The sequence below is a fragment of the Pleurodeles waltl genome, chromosome 3_1 (genome assembly GCF_031143425.1).
Source record: "Pleurodeles waltl isolate 20211129_DDA chromosome 3_1, aPleWal1.hap1.20221129, whole genome shotgun sequence".
In the NCBI taxonomy this organism is placed as follows: Eukaryota; Metazoa; Chordata; class Amphibia; order Caudata; family Salamandridae; genus Pleurodeles; species Pleurodeles waltl.
In genome coordinates this window covers 288,755,494-288,773,396 of record NC_090440.1, presented here as the reverse complement: position 1 = coordinate 288,773,396, position 17,903 = coordinate 288,755,494, and the positions used below count along the sequence as shown (strand labels likewise).

General features: G+C 47.6%; 1 protein-coding gene across 1 annotated transcript in view; it reads right to left on the bottom strand.

Moving 5' to 3' along the window:
* Positions 1-17,903, bottom strand: part of NEDD4 (NEDD4 E3 ubiquitin protein ligase) — a 1,239,834-nt gene that overhangs the window by 1,138,520 nt on the left and 83,411 nt on the right. The window contains exon 3 of the mRNA XM_069222425.1: positions 17,395-17,473. Coding sequence (XP_069078526.1) covers positions 17,395-17,473 — 79 coding nt within the window. The remainder of the gene's footprint in view (positions 1-17,394; positions 17,474-17,903) is intronic.

Here is a 17,903-nt window from a genome sequence, read left to right as displayed (position 1 = left end):
CAAGCCCTACTATGGTAGTAGCCCTGGCATAATCAGAGAGGCTATTAATTGCTGCCATAATTTGTCGCCACACTACATGGCACCAAAGGGACAAGTAGATCTTTTTACAGGACAAGTAGATTTGAGAAGCAACCTGTCCCCTGGACAAGTAGATATTTTAATAAATTCCACACCCCTGAAGTGAATGCTCCATTGGGCAGTACGGAAAGATGCATAAAGGTGAAGATCAGGTGTAGGCCAATCACATGAGGTAAGGCAACAAATTCATTTTCCTAAAATAAGTTATGAAGTCTTGTTCTTCTTGTTCTTATATTTATACAATTACAATCTTGCTAGGAAAATCAAAACAAATGCTAAACCAGAAAGCACAAAATAGACAGGCCCAGCTAAAACTGATGACAATAAGAGAAGAAAAGTGATTCAATATTTTCCCTAACACACAGCCTCTTACAATTTACTGCAACGTCTTATAGAAAAAGATATTCCTACCCTTCTTGGTGGTACTCAACAATGCTTTATATTTAGTCTTTTGTAAGTCAAGAAACGTATTTGTGAAATGGCAATAAAGAGACTGGGAACATTCCAAACGAGAAAAAAAAAGGAAATTGGTTCTGATATATATTATATATATATATTATATATATATATATATATATATATATATATATATTTTTATATATATATATATATATATATATATAATGGAAATACAAACACCCACAACAGCAATAGTCACTTGTTTTAAGCATTGGAAGCCAGGTATCTTTACATACATCAATCAACATTATGTGGAGACACATCCGTATTCTGAGAACATGTGAGTGACAGTGCACAATATACAGTGTGAGGCAGCCATGTTCCACCTATCTCCCTATCTCTGGCTGGGGAACTGGTGTGAAGTCAAGCAGCGTCTACCTCCATGTAGTCTAGCCCATAGTAAGTTCTCCATCACCCCTATACCTTATAAACACTTATGGGGACAGCCTTTACTACCATATGTCACCCTTTCTGCCGCCATATAGCAGTCCATTTCCTGCTGCCATACGTACAGAGGGCATTTCCAACATGCCCCAATATCTGGATACATCCCTCTAGGCTACCACCATAGCTAGTGAACAAAAAAGCAATTTAAATAGTAGGATGTCTACGTCACTAGGGATACCCAGGAAGACACAGCATGGTTTAAGCGGAAGTGGGACCTCTACGATGGCAGAAAGTTTCCTGAGGATTGTTATCCAATAAAGTTGTATGCGAGGCAATTTGGAGCTGGTGCTCTGCCCATAGTGTATCTTTTGCAGAGGTCATAATAGGCCCTGTGAAGGATTTTAAACTGTATCAAGCGCAGGCATGACTTAACAGCAACTTAACACGGGTGCATCAATGCCACTTCCCAATCTATGTCCTTAAGCTCTCCCATATACCTTTGCCACCTCTCCTGTAGCTCGCCAAGGTTGTCCAGCATGTTATTAATAGTTCTGTATGTAGCAGAGATAGCTCCCTTACCCAGTTCATCCATGAATATTCGGCCCTCCAATGGGGCATATTGAGGTAGCTCTGTCCCTGTCAACCCCTAGGCCTGCCATGCATGTCTCAGTTGTGCTTATTTTAAAAATTGGGTTGGAAGCATACTGAATTCTGTTTGCAGGGAGGAGAAGGGCATAAGGTCCCCCTGATCCAAGATATCACCCACCTTAGATATACAGATGGTATCCCACAGTTCAAATCCTTGTATTTTTGTGAATTCTCAGAGCAAGTTCCCTTTCCATTGGAGGGTTTCTCTGGTAAACTTATGGTCCCATCCTAACGCCTTTGTAGCCTTACCCCATGCTTCCTTGTTGCTGGTGGTAATATCTGGGAGCCCTTCCCCCAATAAAGGTGATGCAAATGGGTTTGGTGTTCCAATAGGACATGCTCCAGTCGAAACGTTGGGTGGTCTTGTGGGGGCATGTTTATATTAATCAGTCAGGATGCCCAATGGTATCCTTCAAGGTTCAGGAGTGCGAGCCTCCCATTGTATTGATTATACTGTAGGGTTTTAAGAGTTTTGTGGGTGTCGCCCTCCCCATAGCAGGGTCCTTAGTTTCCCCTTGATTTTGGTGACTAATGCCTGGAAGACTGGGTAATAGGTATTTTGAAGCGCATATAGGAATTTGGGGAGTTTGATCATTTCAGAGCTGCACGCGCCATAAAGGTGAGAAGCAGGCCCCTCCATTTTGCTACATCAGCCTGAAAATCCAGAAGAAACCTGCCTACATTGTGGCTTGTGCATAGTAAGTACCTTGAGGTGACAAATATCTCTAGATACTGGAACCAATCTTCAGTCACCCAGAGCCCCTGTAGCACTGGGTCATATATTCTGTTTGGTGCATACAGTACTGATATGTCCCAGTTAATTGTGTAGCCTGAGTGGGCCCTGTAGTCCCCTAATACCCAAAGAAGTGCTGGGATAGTGTACACTGGTTTAGTGACGTACAGGAGGATATCATCAACATATAACAATACTTTTTCTTCATGCTCATCTGACTCTGTAATACGGGCCCCCCACGGTGTAGCCTCACCGCAAACGCCAAAGACTAACGTCAGGATGAACAGGAGGGGAGACAGGGGACAACCCTGCCTAGTTCCTCTACTGATTGGAAATTCAGCCGAGGTTTCCTCATTGACCCGGATAGTTGCAAAAGCATTCTCGTACAGCATTGCCACCCATTTCTGGAAGTGTGGAATAAATCCAAACCTCAGGAGTGTCTGTTCGAGGAAGGTCCAGTGGACCACATCAAAAGCTCTCAGCATCCAGAGAAAAAGAAGTTGAGTCAGGTGGGCTAGAACAGTGTTTTGCCATTATGTGTGCGTCTCAGGTTAAGGCGGGTTTACCTGCCGGGCATGAATCCTGATTGATCCCAGTGTATCAGAGGGGTGATTACTTGCAACATCTGAGTGGCCAAAATCGAAGCAAGCAGTTTGGTCTCAACATTAAGTAAGGAGGCTGGGCGGTAGGAACCACACTTGTTTCTGAGTTTCCCCACTTTTGGGAGAACGACAATGGTGGCTCTTCGTAAGTATATTTGCATACCATTTAAGAAATTCCCCGGCGATCCCATTAGGCCCTGTGGTCTTCCCTGAGCGTAGTTTAGATACGGTGGCCAGTACTTCCAGCAGTGTTAACTCCTCTGCCAAGGAATTGCAGGGCTCCTCGTTCAGCACTGGGGTGGGAATTCACAGCCAGGTAGCGGGCAATGGCCTACAAATCATGGGGCGGTCGAGCCCTGTATAGTTCCTCATAATAGTGAGCAACTTTGTTGACAACGAGGGTGTCAGTGTCCTGAACCACTCCAGAGGGGCTGAGGACAGTCTGCACCCAGCCAGCTTCTTGTTTCCTCTTATTCAGCCATGCTTGACAGCCTGGGCTCCCATCACACAGAGATGATGCAAAGTGGCCGTCATCTGTTTTTTGGCCCCTGCCTGTGCTAAGTCTCTGTACTCTTTTTGTAGGGATGCGATCTGTCGGAGCACTGAATGATCGGATTCCGTACCTGGGGATCCTTCTAACCCTTTGAGTTCCACTTTCTCTGTAAGGAAATGCCTCCTTGGCATGGTTACCCCCTGACTTTTTGCCTTTGCTGATGCTAAGTTATGATTTGAAAGTGTGCTGGGACCCTGCTAACCAGGCCCCAGCACCAGTGTTCTTTCCCTAAACTGTACCTTTGTCTCCACAATTGGCACACCCCTGGCACCCAGGTAAGTCCCTTGTAACGGGTACCCCTGGTACCAAGGGCCCTGATGCCAGGGAAGGTCTCTAAGGGCTGCAGCATCTCTTATGCCACCCTAGGGACCCCTCACCTAGCACATGCACACTGCTTCACAGCTTGTGTGTGCCGGATGGGGAGAAAAGGACTAAGTCGACATGGCACTCCCCTCAGAGTGCCATGCCAACCTCACACTGCCAGTGGCATAGGTAAGTCACCCCTCTAGCAGGCCTTACAGCCCTAAGGCAGGGTGCACTATATCACAGATGAGGGCATAAGTGCATGAGCACTATGCCCCTACAGTGTCTAAGCACACCTTAGACATTGTAAGTGCAGGGTAGCCATAAGAGTATATGGTCTGGGAGTCTGTCAAACACGAACTCCACAGCACCATAATGACTACACTGAAAACTGGGAAGTTTGGTATCAAACTTCTCAGCACAATAAATGCACACTGATTCCTGTGTGCAATTTATTTTAAAATACACCCAGAGGGCATCTTAGAGATGCCCCCTGAAAACATACCAGACTTCCAGTGTAGGCTGACTAGTTTTTGCCAGCCTGCCACACACCAGACATGTTGCTGGCCACATGGGGAGAGTGCCTTTGTCACTCTGTGGCCAGGAACAAAGCTTGTACTGGGTGGAGGTGCTTCTCACCTCCCCCTGCAGGAACTGTAACACGTGGCGGTGAGCCTCAAAGGCTCACCCCCTTTTTTACAGTGCCACACCTAGTGGAGATACCCGCCCCTCCGGCCACTGCCCCCACTTTTGGCAGCAAGGTTGGAGGAGATAATGAGAAAAACAAGGAGGAGTCACACCCCAGTCAGGACAGCTCCTAAGGTGTCCTGAGCTGAGGCGACTCTTACTTTTAGAAATCCTCCATATTGTAGAAGGAGGATTCCCCCAACACGATTAGGGATGTGCCCCCCTCCCCACAGGGAGGAGGCACAAAGAGGGTGTAGCCACCGTCAAGGACAGTAGCCATTGGCTACTGCCCTCCCAGACCTAAACACAGCCCTAAATTCAGTATTTAGGGCCCCCCCAGAACCTAGGAAACTAGATTCCTGCAACCCAAAGAAGAAGGACTGCTGACCTGAAGCCCTGCAGTGAAGACGGAGAGGACAACTGATTTGGCCCCAGCCCCACCGGCCTGTCTCCCTACTTCTAAGAAAAGTGCAACAGCGATGCATCCAACAGGTACCAGCGACCTCTGAAGCCTCAGAGGACTGCCCTGCATCCAAAGGACCAAGAAGCTCCTGAGAACAGCGGCCCTGTTCAACACTGCAACTTTCTACAACAAAGAAGCAACTTTAAAGACTCCACGTTTCCTGTCGTAAGCGGGAGACTTTCCACTCTGTACCCGACGCCCTCAGCTCGACCTGCCGAAAACAAACACCTCAGGGAGGACTCCCTGGCGACTGCGAGCCCGTTAGTGGCCAGAGACGACCCCTGGGCACCCACAGCAACAACTGCAGAGGAAATCCAGAGGCTCCCCCTGACCGTGACTGCCTGTAACAAGGGACCCGACGCCTGGAACCAACACTGCACCCGCAGCCCCCAGGACCTGAAGGAACCGAACTCCAGTGCAGGAGCGACCCCCAGGTGACCCTCTGCCTAGCCCAGGAGGTGGCTACCCCGAGGAGCCCCCCTTGTGCCTGTCTGCATAGTTGAAGAGACCCCCGGGTCTCCCCATTGTTTTCAATACAAAACCAGATGCCTGTTTGCACTCTGCACCCGGCCGCCCCTGTGCCACTGAGGGTGTACTTTCTGTGCCTGCTTGTGTCCCCCCCGGCGCCCTACAAAACCCCCCTGGTCTACCCTCCAAGGACGCGGGTACTTACCTGCTGGCAGACTGGAACCGGGGCACCCCTGTTTCCATTGAAGCCAATGTGTTTTGGGCACCTCTTTGACCTCTGCACCTGACCGACCTTGAGCTGCTGGTGTGGTAACTTTGGGGTTGCCTTGAACCCCCAACGGTGGGCTACAATGGACCCAACTTTGAACCCTGTAAGTGTTTTACTTACCTATGAACTTAACATTTACTTACCTCCCCCAGGAAATGTTGATTTGTGCACTGTGTCCACTTTTAAAATAGCTTATTGCCATTTTTGTCAAAGCTGTACATGATATTGTGATTATTCAAAGTTCCTAGAATACCTGAGTGAAATACCTTTCATTTGAAGTATTACTTGTAAATCTTGAACCTGTGGTTCTTAAAATAAACTAAGGAAATATATTTTTCTATATAAAAACCTATTGGCCGGGAGTAAGTCTTTGAGTGTGTGTTGCTCATTTATTGCCTGTGTGTGTACAACAATTGCTTACCACTACCCTCTGATAAGCCTACTGCTCGACCACACTACCACAAAATAGAGCATTAGAATTATCTATTTTTGCCACTATCTTACCTGTAAACTGTAAAAACTGTAAACTTTGCACTTGGATAGCGCACTACTCACCCATTAGGGTCTCAAGGCGCTGTATGCATACCACTGTGGAACCCCTCCTGGCTTTTCCCTGTGAGGCGCCCACTCCTGGACAGCCCCAGGGTGAAGCCAAGCATCCAAGTGTTGTGAGGGCCGTTGTGGAGATTAAGCAAGCTATTGCCCAGAGTTACAGAGTGGGACCCATTAATTAGATTAGGCACCAAGGCGAGAATTATCTGGTCCAAGGGAATTGAGCCCAACACCCGCCGAGGTGGGAATTGAACCCTGGTCCCGGACCAGATCTCTGCATCAGGGTCTGCCGCTCTAACCATTGTGCCGCACTTCTCCACTCACCTCTAAGGGGAACCCTGGACTCTGTGCACATTATTTCTTACTTTGAAATAGTATATACAGAGCCAACTTCCTACATTGGTGGATCAGCGGTGGGGTCTAAGACTTTGCATTTGCTGGACTACTCAGCCAATACCTGATCACAAGTCTAAAGTCCCAAAATTGTCATCAGAAACAGATTTTTGAAATTTGAGCTATTTTTCTAAATTTTTAAAAGTCCTGCTAGGGCCTTGTGTTAGTCCCTGTTAGCATTTCTTTTAGAGTTTAAAAATGTTGTAAAAGTTTTGATTAAGTGCTAGAGATAGTTTTAGATTCTTAAAAAGTATCCCAACTTTTAGAGAAATAATGCCTACTACAGAAGAGATGGTGGTGGAGCTCAACGTCACCCCTTACCTGCATCTTAGGATGTCAAAGTTAAGGACTCTCTGTAAAATTAAAAAGATAAAAACTGGATTAAACCCTACCAAAGTACAGCTCCAGGAGCTCTTGGCAGAGTTTGCTAGAGACAACACCTCTAAAGGTAACCTTACACAGGAGGAAGCGAGTGACGTGGAGGATAATTTCCCACCTCCTGTCCTAGTTAGGGAGACAAGGGTTTCTCCAACCCTGACACCACAAGTGATAGTCAGAGGTGCTGCTTCTCCCACAGGGGAGTCCAGCAACTCTGGAAGCATTGAGGGCAGCCTCAATGAAGATGACCTCCTGTTAGCCAGGATGGTCAAAAGATTGGCTTTGGAGAAACAGCTCCTAACCATAGAAAGGGAAAGACAAGAGATGGGCTTAGCTCCCATCAATGGTGGCAGCAACTTAAATAGGGTGAGAGATACTACTGACATGCTAAAAATCCCCATAGGGATTGTAACAAAATATGAAGATGGTGATGATATCATCAAATGGTTCACAGCTTTTGAGAGGGCTTGTGCAACCAGAAAAGTAAACAGATCTCACTGAGGAGCTCTCCATTGGGAAATGTTCACTGGAAAGTGTAGGGATAGACTCCTCACACTCTCTGGAAAAGATGCAGAATCCTATGACCTCATGAAGGCTACCCTGATTGAGGGCTTTGGATTCTCAACTGAGGAGTACAGGATTAGGTTCAGGGGGGCTCAAAAATTCTGGAGCCTGACCTTCGGTTGATTTTGTTGACTTCTCAGTCAAAACACTTGACGGTTTGATTAATGGCAGTGGTTTAAATTATTATGAAGGGCTGTACAATCTGTTTATGAAAGAACACCTTTTAAGTAATTGTTTCAATGATAAACTGCATCAGCATCTGGTAGACCTAGGTCCAATTTCTCCCCAAGAATTGGGAAAGAAGGTAGACCACTGGGTCAAGACTAGTGTGACCAAGACTTCCACAGGGGGTGACCAAAATAAAGGGGTCACAAAGACTCCCCAGGGGGAGAGTGTTGAGCCATCCAAGGGAAAAAGTAGAGTCTTCTACAGTGCCCCAAAAACCTGCTCAGGAGGGAGGGTCCAAAGCCTCTTCACAATCCTCATTTGGGTACAAGGGTAAAAACTTTGATCCCAAAAAGGCCTGGTGTTGTAGCTGTAATCAGCATGGACACCAAACTGCAGACAAGGCCTGTCCCAAGAAAGGTTCCACTTCAACTACTACTCCAGTTAGCACTGGAATAGCCAGTCTCCAGGTGGGATCAACAGTGTGCCCAGAGCAAATCAGGGTCCACACTGAAGCTACATTAGTCTCGGAGGGTGGGGTGGACTTAGCCACACTAGCTGCCTGGCCCCCTAATATGCAAAAATACAGGCAGCAACTCTTAATGGGACTAGTGTAGAAGCCCTGAGGGATACAGGTGCCAGTGTCACAATGGTGACAGACAAACTGGTTTCCCCAGGACAATACCTGACTGGACAAACATATCCAGTCACCAACGCTGACAATCAGACTAAAGTACATCCCATGGCTATGGTAACTTTAGAATGGGGAGGGGTCACTGGCCTGAAACAGGTGGTAGTCTCCTCTGCTATCCCAGTAGACTGTTTGCTTGGAAATGTCCTGGAGTCCTCAGCATGGGCTAAGGTAGAACTCAAAACCCATGCAGCCATGCTGGGTATCCCTGAACTAGTGTGTGTCAAGACAAGGGCACAGTGCAAGGCTCAGGGTGAAAAAGAGGTGTTGGAGTCTGGAATAATGGCCCAACCCTCCAAGAGAAAAGGAAAGAAAACTGGGGAACAAGCTTCAACACAGCCAAAGAAAAAGAACCTCTCTTCTCAGGAAGAAGTTCTATCCCCTGAGGGAACTGAGCCTATGGAGGTAATACCTTATCAGGTTGAACTCTTGGGCCTAGGGGGACCGACAACGGAACAGCTGTGTAAGGGGCAAAAAACCTGTCCCTCTCTTGAAGGTCTTAGGCAGCGAGCTGCTGAGGAAGCAAAAGGAAAAATCAGTGGAACCCACAGGGTCTATTGGGAAGATGGACTCCTTTACACTGAGGCAAGAGATCCCAAACCTGGTGCCACTAGGAGAGTGGTAGTGCCTCAGGAGTTTAGGGAGTTCATTCTGACCTTAGCCCATGACATTCCACTTGCTGGGCATTTGGGACAAACCAAGACATGGGAGAGGTTAGTCAACCATTTCTATTGGCCCAACATGTCCCAGAAAGTAAAGGACTTTTGTGCCACCTGTCAAGCCAGTGGTAAGACACGTGGCCATCCAAAGGCCCCCCTCATTCCACTTCCAGTGGTGGGGGTCCTCTTTGAAAGAGTGGGAGTGGACATAGTGGGTCCACTTGAACCTCCCACAGCCTCAGGGAATCAGTATATCCTAGTAGTAGTAGTGGATCATGCTACTAGGTACCCTGAAGCAATTCCCCTTAGGTCCACTACTGCCCCTGCAGTAGCCAAAGCATTCATTGGTATCTTTACCAGAGTGGGATTTCCTAAGGAGGTGGTTTCTGACAGAGGTACCAACTTCATGTCAGCATACCTTAAACACATGTGGAATGAGTGTGGGGTGACTTACAAATTCACCACACCATACCATCAACAAACCAATGGTCTTGTTGAAAGGTTTAACAAGACATTGAAGGGCATGATCATGGGGCTCCCTGAAAAGCTCAAAAGGAGATGGGATGTCCTCTTGCCATGTCTGTTTTTCACCTACAGAGAGGTGCCTCAGAAGGGGGTAGGGTTTTCCCCCTTTGAACCTTTGTTTGGCCATCCTGTTAGGGGACCACTAGCTCTTGTGAAAGAAGGCTAAGAGAGACCTCTTCATGAGCCAAAGCAAGATATAGTGGACTATGTACTAGGCCTACGTTCCAGGATGGCAGAGTGCATGGAAAAGGCAAGTAAAAACCTTGAGGCCAACCAACAGCTCCAGAAGATGTGGTATGACCAAAAGGCTACTATGGTTGAGTTTCAACCAGGGCAGAAAGTCTGGGTTCTGAAGCCTGTGGCTCACAGGGCACTTCAGGACAGATGGAATGGCCCTTACCCAGTGCTAGAGAGAAAGAGTCAGTTCACCTACCTGGTGGACCTAGGCACTAGCAGGACCCCCAAAAGGGTGATCCATGTGAACCGCCTCAAACTCTTTCATGACAGGGCAGATGTAAACATGTTAATGGTTACAGATGAGGACCAGGAAACAGAGTGAACATCTCCCTGATCTCCTCTCCTCTGACCCTAAAGATGGCTCAGTAGATGGAGTGGTCTACTCAGACACCCTCTCTGGCCAACAGCAAGCTGACTGTAGGAAAGTCCTACAACAGTTTGCTGATCTCTTTTCCCTAACCCCTGGTCAGACACACCTGTGTACCCATGATGTGGACACAGGAGACAGCATGCCTGTAAAAACAAAAAATTTAGACAGTCTGACCAAGTTAAGGAAAGCATCAAAGTGGAGGTCCACAAGATGCTGGAGTTGGGAGTCATTGAGCACTCTGACAGCCCCTGGGCTAGCCCAGTGGTCTTAGTCCCCAAACCTCATTACAAAGATGGTAAGAGAGATGAGGTTCTGTGTGGACTACAGAGGGAATAATTCTGTCACCAAGACAGATGCTCATCCCATTCCAAGAGCAGATGAGTTAATTGACAAATTGGGTGCTGCCAGATACCTTTGACTTAACAGCAGGGTACTGGCAAATATAAATGGCACCAGGAGCAAAAGAGAAAACAGCATTCTCTACACCTGATGGGTACTATCAGTTTACTGTGATGCCCTTTGGCTTAAAGAATGCCCCTGCCACCTTCCAAAGGTGGGTGAATCAAGTCCTTGCTGGCTTGGAGTCCTTCAGTGCAGCTTATCTTGATGATATTGCTGTCTTTAGCTCCAGCTGGCAGGATCACCGGGTCCACCTGAAGAAGGTTTTGCAGGCCCTGCAAGCAGCAGGCCTCTCTATCAAGGCATCTAAATGTCAGATAGGGCAGGGTACTGTGGTTTACTTGGGACACCTTGTAGGTGGAGGCCAAGTTCAGCTACTCCAACCCAAGATCCAGACTATTCTGGACTGGGTAGCTCAAAAAACCCAGACTCAAGTCAGGGCATTCCTTGGCTTGACTGGTTACTATAGGAGGTTTGTGAAGGGATATGGATCTATAGTGACACCCCTCACAGAACTTACCTCTAAGAAAATGCCCAAGAAGGTAAACTGCACTGTAGAATGCCAACAGGCCTTTCCCAAACCAATGATGATGGCCTTGACCAGCCTGTTGCTTTCATTAGCAGGAGGTTCATCCCCAAGGAGCAGCGTTGGAGTGCCATTGAGAGGGAGGCTTTTGCTGTGGTGTGGTCCCTAAAGAAGGTGAGACCATACCTCTTTGGTACTCACTTTGTAGTTCAGACTGACCACAGACCTCTCAGATGGCTGATGCAAATGAAAGGTGAAAATCCTAAACTGTTGAGGTGGTCCATATTCCTACAGGGAATGGACTTTATAGTAGAACACAGACCTGGGACTGCCCATGCCCATGGCCTTTCCAGGTTCTTCCACTTAGAAAATGATGAAGACTCTCTTGGGAAAGGTTAGTCTCATCCTCTTTCGTTTGGAGAGTGGGGGGGTGGGGGGGAGGTTGTGTAAGAAAATTCTTCCTTGGTATGGTTACCCCCTGACCTTTTGCCTTTGCTGATGCTAAGTTATGATTTGAAAGTGTGCTGGGACCCTGCTAACCAGGCCCCAGCACCAGTGTTCTTTCCTTAAACTGTACCTTTGTCTCCACAATTGGCACAACCCTGGCACCCAGGTAAGTCCCTTGTAACTGGTACCCCCGGTACCAAGGGCCCTGATGCCAGGGAAGGTCTCTAAGGGCTGCAGCATGTCCTATGCCACCCTAGGGACCCCTCACTCAGCACATGCACACAGCTTCACAGCTTGTGTGTGCTGGTGGGGAGAAAATGACTAAGTCGACATGGCACTCCCCTCAGAGTGCCATGCCAACCTCACACTGCCTGTGGCATAGGTAAGTCACCCCTCTAGTGCATGAGCACTATGCCCCTACAGTGTCTAAGCCACACCTTAGACATTGTAAGTGCAGGGTAGCCATAGGAGTATATGGTCTGGGAGTCTGTCAAACACAAACTCCACAGCACCATAATGGCTACACTGAAAAATGGGATGTTTGATATCAAACTTCTCAGCACAATAAATGCACGCTGGCATCAGTGTGCAATTTATTGTAAAATACACCCAGAGGGCATCTTAGAGATCCCCTTTGAAAACATACCTGACTTCCAGTGTAGGCTGACTAGTTTTTGCCAGCCTGCCACACACCAGACATGTTGCTGGCCACATGGGGAGAGTGCCTTTGTCACTCTGTGGCCAGGAACAAAGCCCGTACTGGGTGGAGGTGCTTCTCACCTCCCCCTGCTACTGTAACACCTGGCGGTGAGCCTCAAAGGCTCACCCCCTTTGTTACAGCGCCACAGGGCATCCCAGCTAGTGGAGATGCCCGCCCCTCCGGCCACTGCCCCCACTTTTGGCGGAAAGGCTGGAGGAGATAATGAGAAAAACAAGGAGGAGTCACCCCCCAGTCAGGACAGCCCCTAAGGTGTCCTGAGCTGAGGTGACTCTTTCTTTTAGAAATCCTCCATTTTGTAGAAGGAGGATTCCCCCAATAGGATTAGGGCTGTGCCCCCATCCCCACAGGGATGAGGCACAAAGATGGTGTAGCCACCCTGAAGGACAGTAGCCATTGGCTACTGCCCTCCCAGACCTAAACACAGCCCTAAATTCAGTATTTAGGGCCCCCCCAGAACCTAGGAAACTAGATTCCTGCATCCTAAAGAAGAAGGACTGCTGACCTGAAGCCCTGCAGTGAAGACGGAGATGACAACTGATTTGGCCCCAGCCCCACCGGTCTGTCTCCCTACTTCAACGAAAAATGCAACAGCGACGCATCCAAGAATACTCGAGTGAAATACCTTTCATTTGAAGTATTACTTGTAAATCTTGAACGTGTGGTTCTTAAAATAAACTAAGAAAATATACTTTTCTATATAAAAACCTATTGGCCTGGAGTAAGTCTTTGAGTGTGTGTTCCTCATTTATTGCCTGTGTGTGTACAAAAAATGCTAAACACTACCCTCTGGTAAGCCTACTGCTCGACCACACTACCACAAAATAGAGCATTAGAATTAACTATTTTTGCCACTATCTTACCTCTAAGGGTAACCCCTGGACTCTGTGCACACTATTTCTTACTTTGAAATAGTATATACAGAGCCAACTTCCTACAATCTCTTTTCTATTTTTTGTGCAATTAGGTGCTGGGCCCTGTCACGGATCACTGTTTTGAACTCTACTGATAATACAATCCTAGATTCCACTGTCACTTAGTTTTCCTTAAAGTAGACCTCCGTATCTTCTCTAAGACCTCGTGCAATATTGTTGCCTTTCAGATCACAGGCATTTAACTTCCATTCTGTGTTACACCGGTCTCTAATGGGCTCTATTTGGACCATAAGTGGAGAGTGGTCAGATAAGCCTCTTGTCAAATAGTCGACTATATGTATCTCTCCTATTTCACTCCAGGGTACAATAAATAGTCTAGCCTATAATATGCCCGGTGAGACCCTGAAAAGTAAGAATAGTCCCTGTTTATCGGATGACTGTCCCGCCTAAGGTCAATGAGCACCAACTAACTGCAAATTGTGCCAGTGTCATCCACTGTGAAACCACCACCTGTGTACCAGAGCGGTCGAGTTCGGTGGCCATGACATCATTGAAGTTCCCACCTCCTATATGCAGTATGGAGGTGGAGTGTAAAAGGATGTCCATTATTTTGGCCACAGTGGAAGTCTGAAGTCATGGAGGGCCATATGTGCTCATCAAGGTCATCTCAATCCATCCCCTGTATCCCTGCACCTCAATATATCTTCCAATTGGGTCCACCCAAGTCTGTATTACCCAAAAGGGGAGATTTTTTTTTTGTTTTATTAGTATGGCTAGCCCTCTGGCACCTATGAAAAATCCTGTGTGTCCAAGGGTGGTGTATGCCCCACTCTAGAAATATGCAATGTGGCCCCTGTAAGTGGGTTTCTTGAAGGAGAACTATATTGAGCTGCGTTCTCCTACTATATTCTAAAACCAGTCCCCTCTTTATTTTATTGCCTACAACACTGACATTCCACGTCAACAGCCTATGAGACGGGGTCCTCAGCTAAGTTGGGAAGTGTCATCTTAGAAAAATCAATATGTGCAGGCCCGTGCACATGTATTTGTCCTCCCAGGGGTAAGGACATGACCATTTGCCTTAAAAAGCAACCAAACAAAATAATACTTAAACTTGGAACACCCCTCCAGCCCACCCCCACCCTCCTCCTTGCAGCGAACCATGTCTGCCAATTCAAGGCATGCATGGAGAGAGTTTGAGAGGTCTGTAGCCCTTTGTCCAACATTTACCCTCAACTTCTCAATCTTGAGAGTAGCAACAGTTACCTTAGAACCACAAAAGACAATGATAAGAGAAAGTGAGTGAAGGGAGAACAAAAACAAAAAACAAAGAACAAATGCTTTCTCAGTAAGCTCTGAGAGCTTTGTGTGTGTGTGTGTGGGGGGGGGGTGATAGAGGGATCCGAACTTCCCCTCATGGGTTTGACTGCAACTCAGTTTCACCAGTCAGCTGGCAGGCTTCTTTTGTTCTGCTATGCCATCCTTCATGGGTTAAGTAGTGCACATTTGTTTTTGTTCCATGAATGCAATCTCTTTGACCAATAGATGCATATTGTCTGGGTCCGAGGACTGGTCCTCTTCTGTGGCATCCAGAATTGGATCACTCTGTTCCTGAGAAGGTTTTGGCTTTTTGTGGACAGGGATGTATCTCTCTCAGTATCCGAGGGCTGCCCAGATTTCCCCCAAGTCTCTGTTCGGGTCATGGGGTCTACTGGCACCGGGTGCCATCATCGCGGCTTTGTCTCCGCTGTCCGGGCGGTGTGTTTAGGGTCTCGCCCCTGCCGAAAAGAGTGCCCCTCTGCCTGACCGATCTCCCCTAGAGAGTCTTAGGGAAGGGCACTTCTTCAACCACGCCCACACCTTCTCTGGGGTCTGGAAAAATAACGACTTGGCCTCAAGTGTGTCCCTGAGCTTTGATGGGAATAACAGGATGTAATTCAGCCGAAGGGCTCTCTGTTTGGCTTTAACAGAGTCAAAAGTACGACACTGTTTCTGCACCTCACAGGGGTAGTCTGGAAATATCATAATCTTAGTATTTTCGTAGTGGATTTCTCCCAAGCGACGGGCCTCCCTCTGTATCATGTCCCTGTCCAGGAAAGTTAAGAAACGTGCAATTATAGGATGCAGAGGGGCTCTAGATGGTGTTCTAGTGCTCGCCTAATGAGCACATTCTATGTTAAAGCAGGAGGAATACTGTTCTGATGGAAGGGATGCCCCCAGCCACTTGGTCAGGAAAGCCTACATATTTGGACCCTCCGACCCCTCCGGGAAACCCCTGAAGCTTACCTTATTCCTACTGGTGCTATTTTCTCCATCGTCTACCCTCCAGTGTAAGTCTTTTGTCAGGGCATGGAGGTCAGATACTTCTTTCCGTAGTCCATGGGTGATGTTTTCTACTTCTGAGATCCTGGTTTCTGCCATGGTGACTTTCTCAGATCTGTTTATTAGGTCTTGCCATAGGCGTAATATCTCCAATTGTACTTCTCCAAGCCTATCTTGCAGGGCCTCCCAGGAGGATTGGGTTGCCAATAATAGAGCTGTGTTGTTCCGCATGGTTGGGATGATAGGCTCTAACCCCATTGCGGGTATTGTTGCTTTCGCATAACAGTCTATTTTACCTTGTCTGGACAACTTAGGGTCTTTGTCTTTAGCCATATCGCTTCTCCCCTTAGTCACTTATTTAAAAGGCTCCAACGATGCAGCAGGCCCCAGCAGAGACTATGTTTCTTCTCAGGATCACTGTCTCAAACCAACACCCTGAGGTGCTGAGGTGATCCACAGACCTACGTTTAGCCATTCCCTGATCACAGGGCCTTTGATCTGTCTTGTGTGGCCCATGCTGGTCAAAGTGTTGATTCCGTTACTTGTCAGGAGGAGAGAGACCTGGGGAGACAACCCGATGGGTGGCTGCACATTTAGTGAATTGAGTCTGGCTCTCAGAGAGGCTGCAGTACGGTTGATGGCTTGAGTTCCAGCGATGAGGTAGGGGGTCTTCAAGAGGTGCGGGTGGTTAGGTTTGGCTGGTCCAGGAGAGGTGTCGAGGAGCGTCCGGGGCCCGCTTGCCACAGAGAGGTGTGCAGCATGTGGAGCCCCAGATCTGCGGATTAACATACAAGCCTGTGAGCCCCAACCATGCGGCAAAAGAGGGCCTGTGTTGATGACAGCAGGCAGTCCTGGGCCCAGATGCCACCAGGAATCGGTTCACAGACATTGCAGGGGGTTAAGGTTTAGTCGGGAGGTATGCTGTCCATCTGTCCACTGAAAAACAGGGGAAGGGGCCACGAGAACTGGCGAGGGGAGGTGGGGGCCTCTGGCCCTCTGATAATGGCTTGTCTCCACCATTGGGGCCTCTGCAGAAGACGACCGCCTAATTATGTCGGATCAGTGCCTGGGCCACACTGTTTTAGAAGGAAGGAGGAGGAGGAGCGGCCCAGGTCTCAAAGCCTTGCGGGTCGCACAAGGTCCAGTGGGCAGCAGGCACCAGTTGAGCCACAGAAGTCTCCTGCCACCTCTAGTGGTGAAGCAGACAAGCCGTGCACTTTTGGGCACTCAGTGTTTCGTGTCAGGTCGATCCATATCCTTGGCCACGCAGGACCAGCACCACAGACAGAAAATTGGCAACAGGTACCCCCTCCCAGCACCCCTCAGATCCTTACTGTCTATCGGGGAGCACAGTTCCAATACGCCAGGGTCCCAGGCCACGAAGAGGTCCCACTTGCAGCAGCTTCTGGAGCCTGCTTCCATCCCGACCAGGGCCACTTCAGGCCGGCAGTAGCAGCTCTCACACCATGAGTCACAGGCAGCATCAGGAGTTCGAGACACAGTTCTTTTCTAGTCCTGGGCTGTAGATTATGAAATTTGTCTAGGCCAGGCCAGTATCGGAATATTAAGCAGGATGCATTTTAAGATTATGAGGGATTCGGTGCGGAGCTCAATCAAAGAGCATCCGCCATGTTGGCCTCTCAAGCCACGCCCCCTTGTGTGTATATTTTATGTTTAAAAGGGGACTGTCAGAAATACTTTGAAAGAACCAAAGAAAGAAAGAACGGAAACAGGAAGACTGCTTTGAAAGCAAAAGAACGAGTTGGGCAGCAATAATGAGATGTAAACACAATTAGAATTTAAAGTGCCTAGAACAAAGGGGCTTATATCTAACTCAACTCTTTTCCCCTCCAACTAAACAATCAACCAATTCTAAACATTTTTAAGCATAGCAAAAAGCAACATATTATTTTCTTATATTTACCTTTCTGATTGTTTTTGTCTGAACACTCGTAAGGATGCCATTCCCTGGATCATATACTGTCAGTTTCACGTATGGATCACTATTGATGAAAAACATAAAATAACAGAAATCTTAGCAAAATAAAAATGGCTGTAGATTTACTGTAACGTATGCCCCTAATTACTTAACGTACTCGGCAAGAATGTACCAAACACAAACTTTTGTGTTTGGTTCATAAAGCTATTAGTGGGGGAAAACCTTGAAATTTAGGTGCCCAGTTTAAGTCCCATCAAGCTGGTCTCAACACTGATGTCTGCAGACCCTACAGCAACTAATTCTGAGCACAAGAGGTCATGTGTGAGTTGCAAGGTCTTTTCTATTAAAGCACACCAGCTCTACAACATCCTTCCACTGTAACTAGTTAAAGCAATATACATTTTGAAGTTCAGAAAAGCTCAGAAGCTATCGCAATGATATGCCCCATGCTTCTGTAGGAAGATAATCCTTTACTCATCCTCAGCAGGTACAAA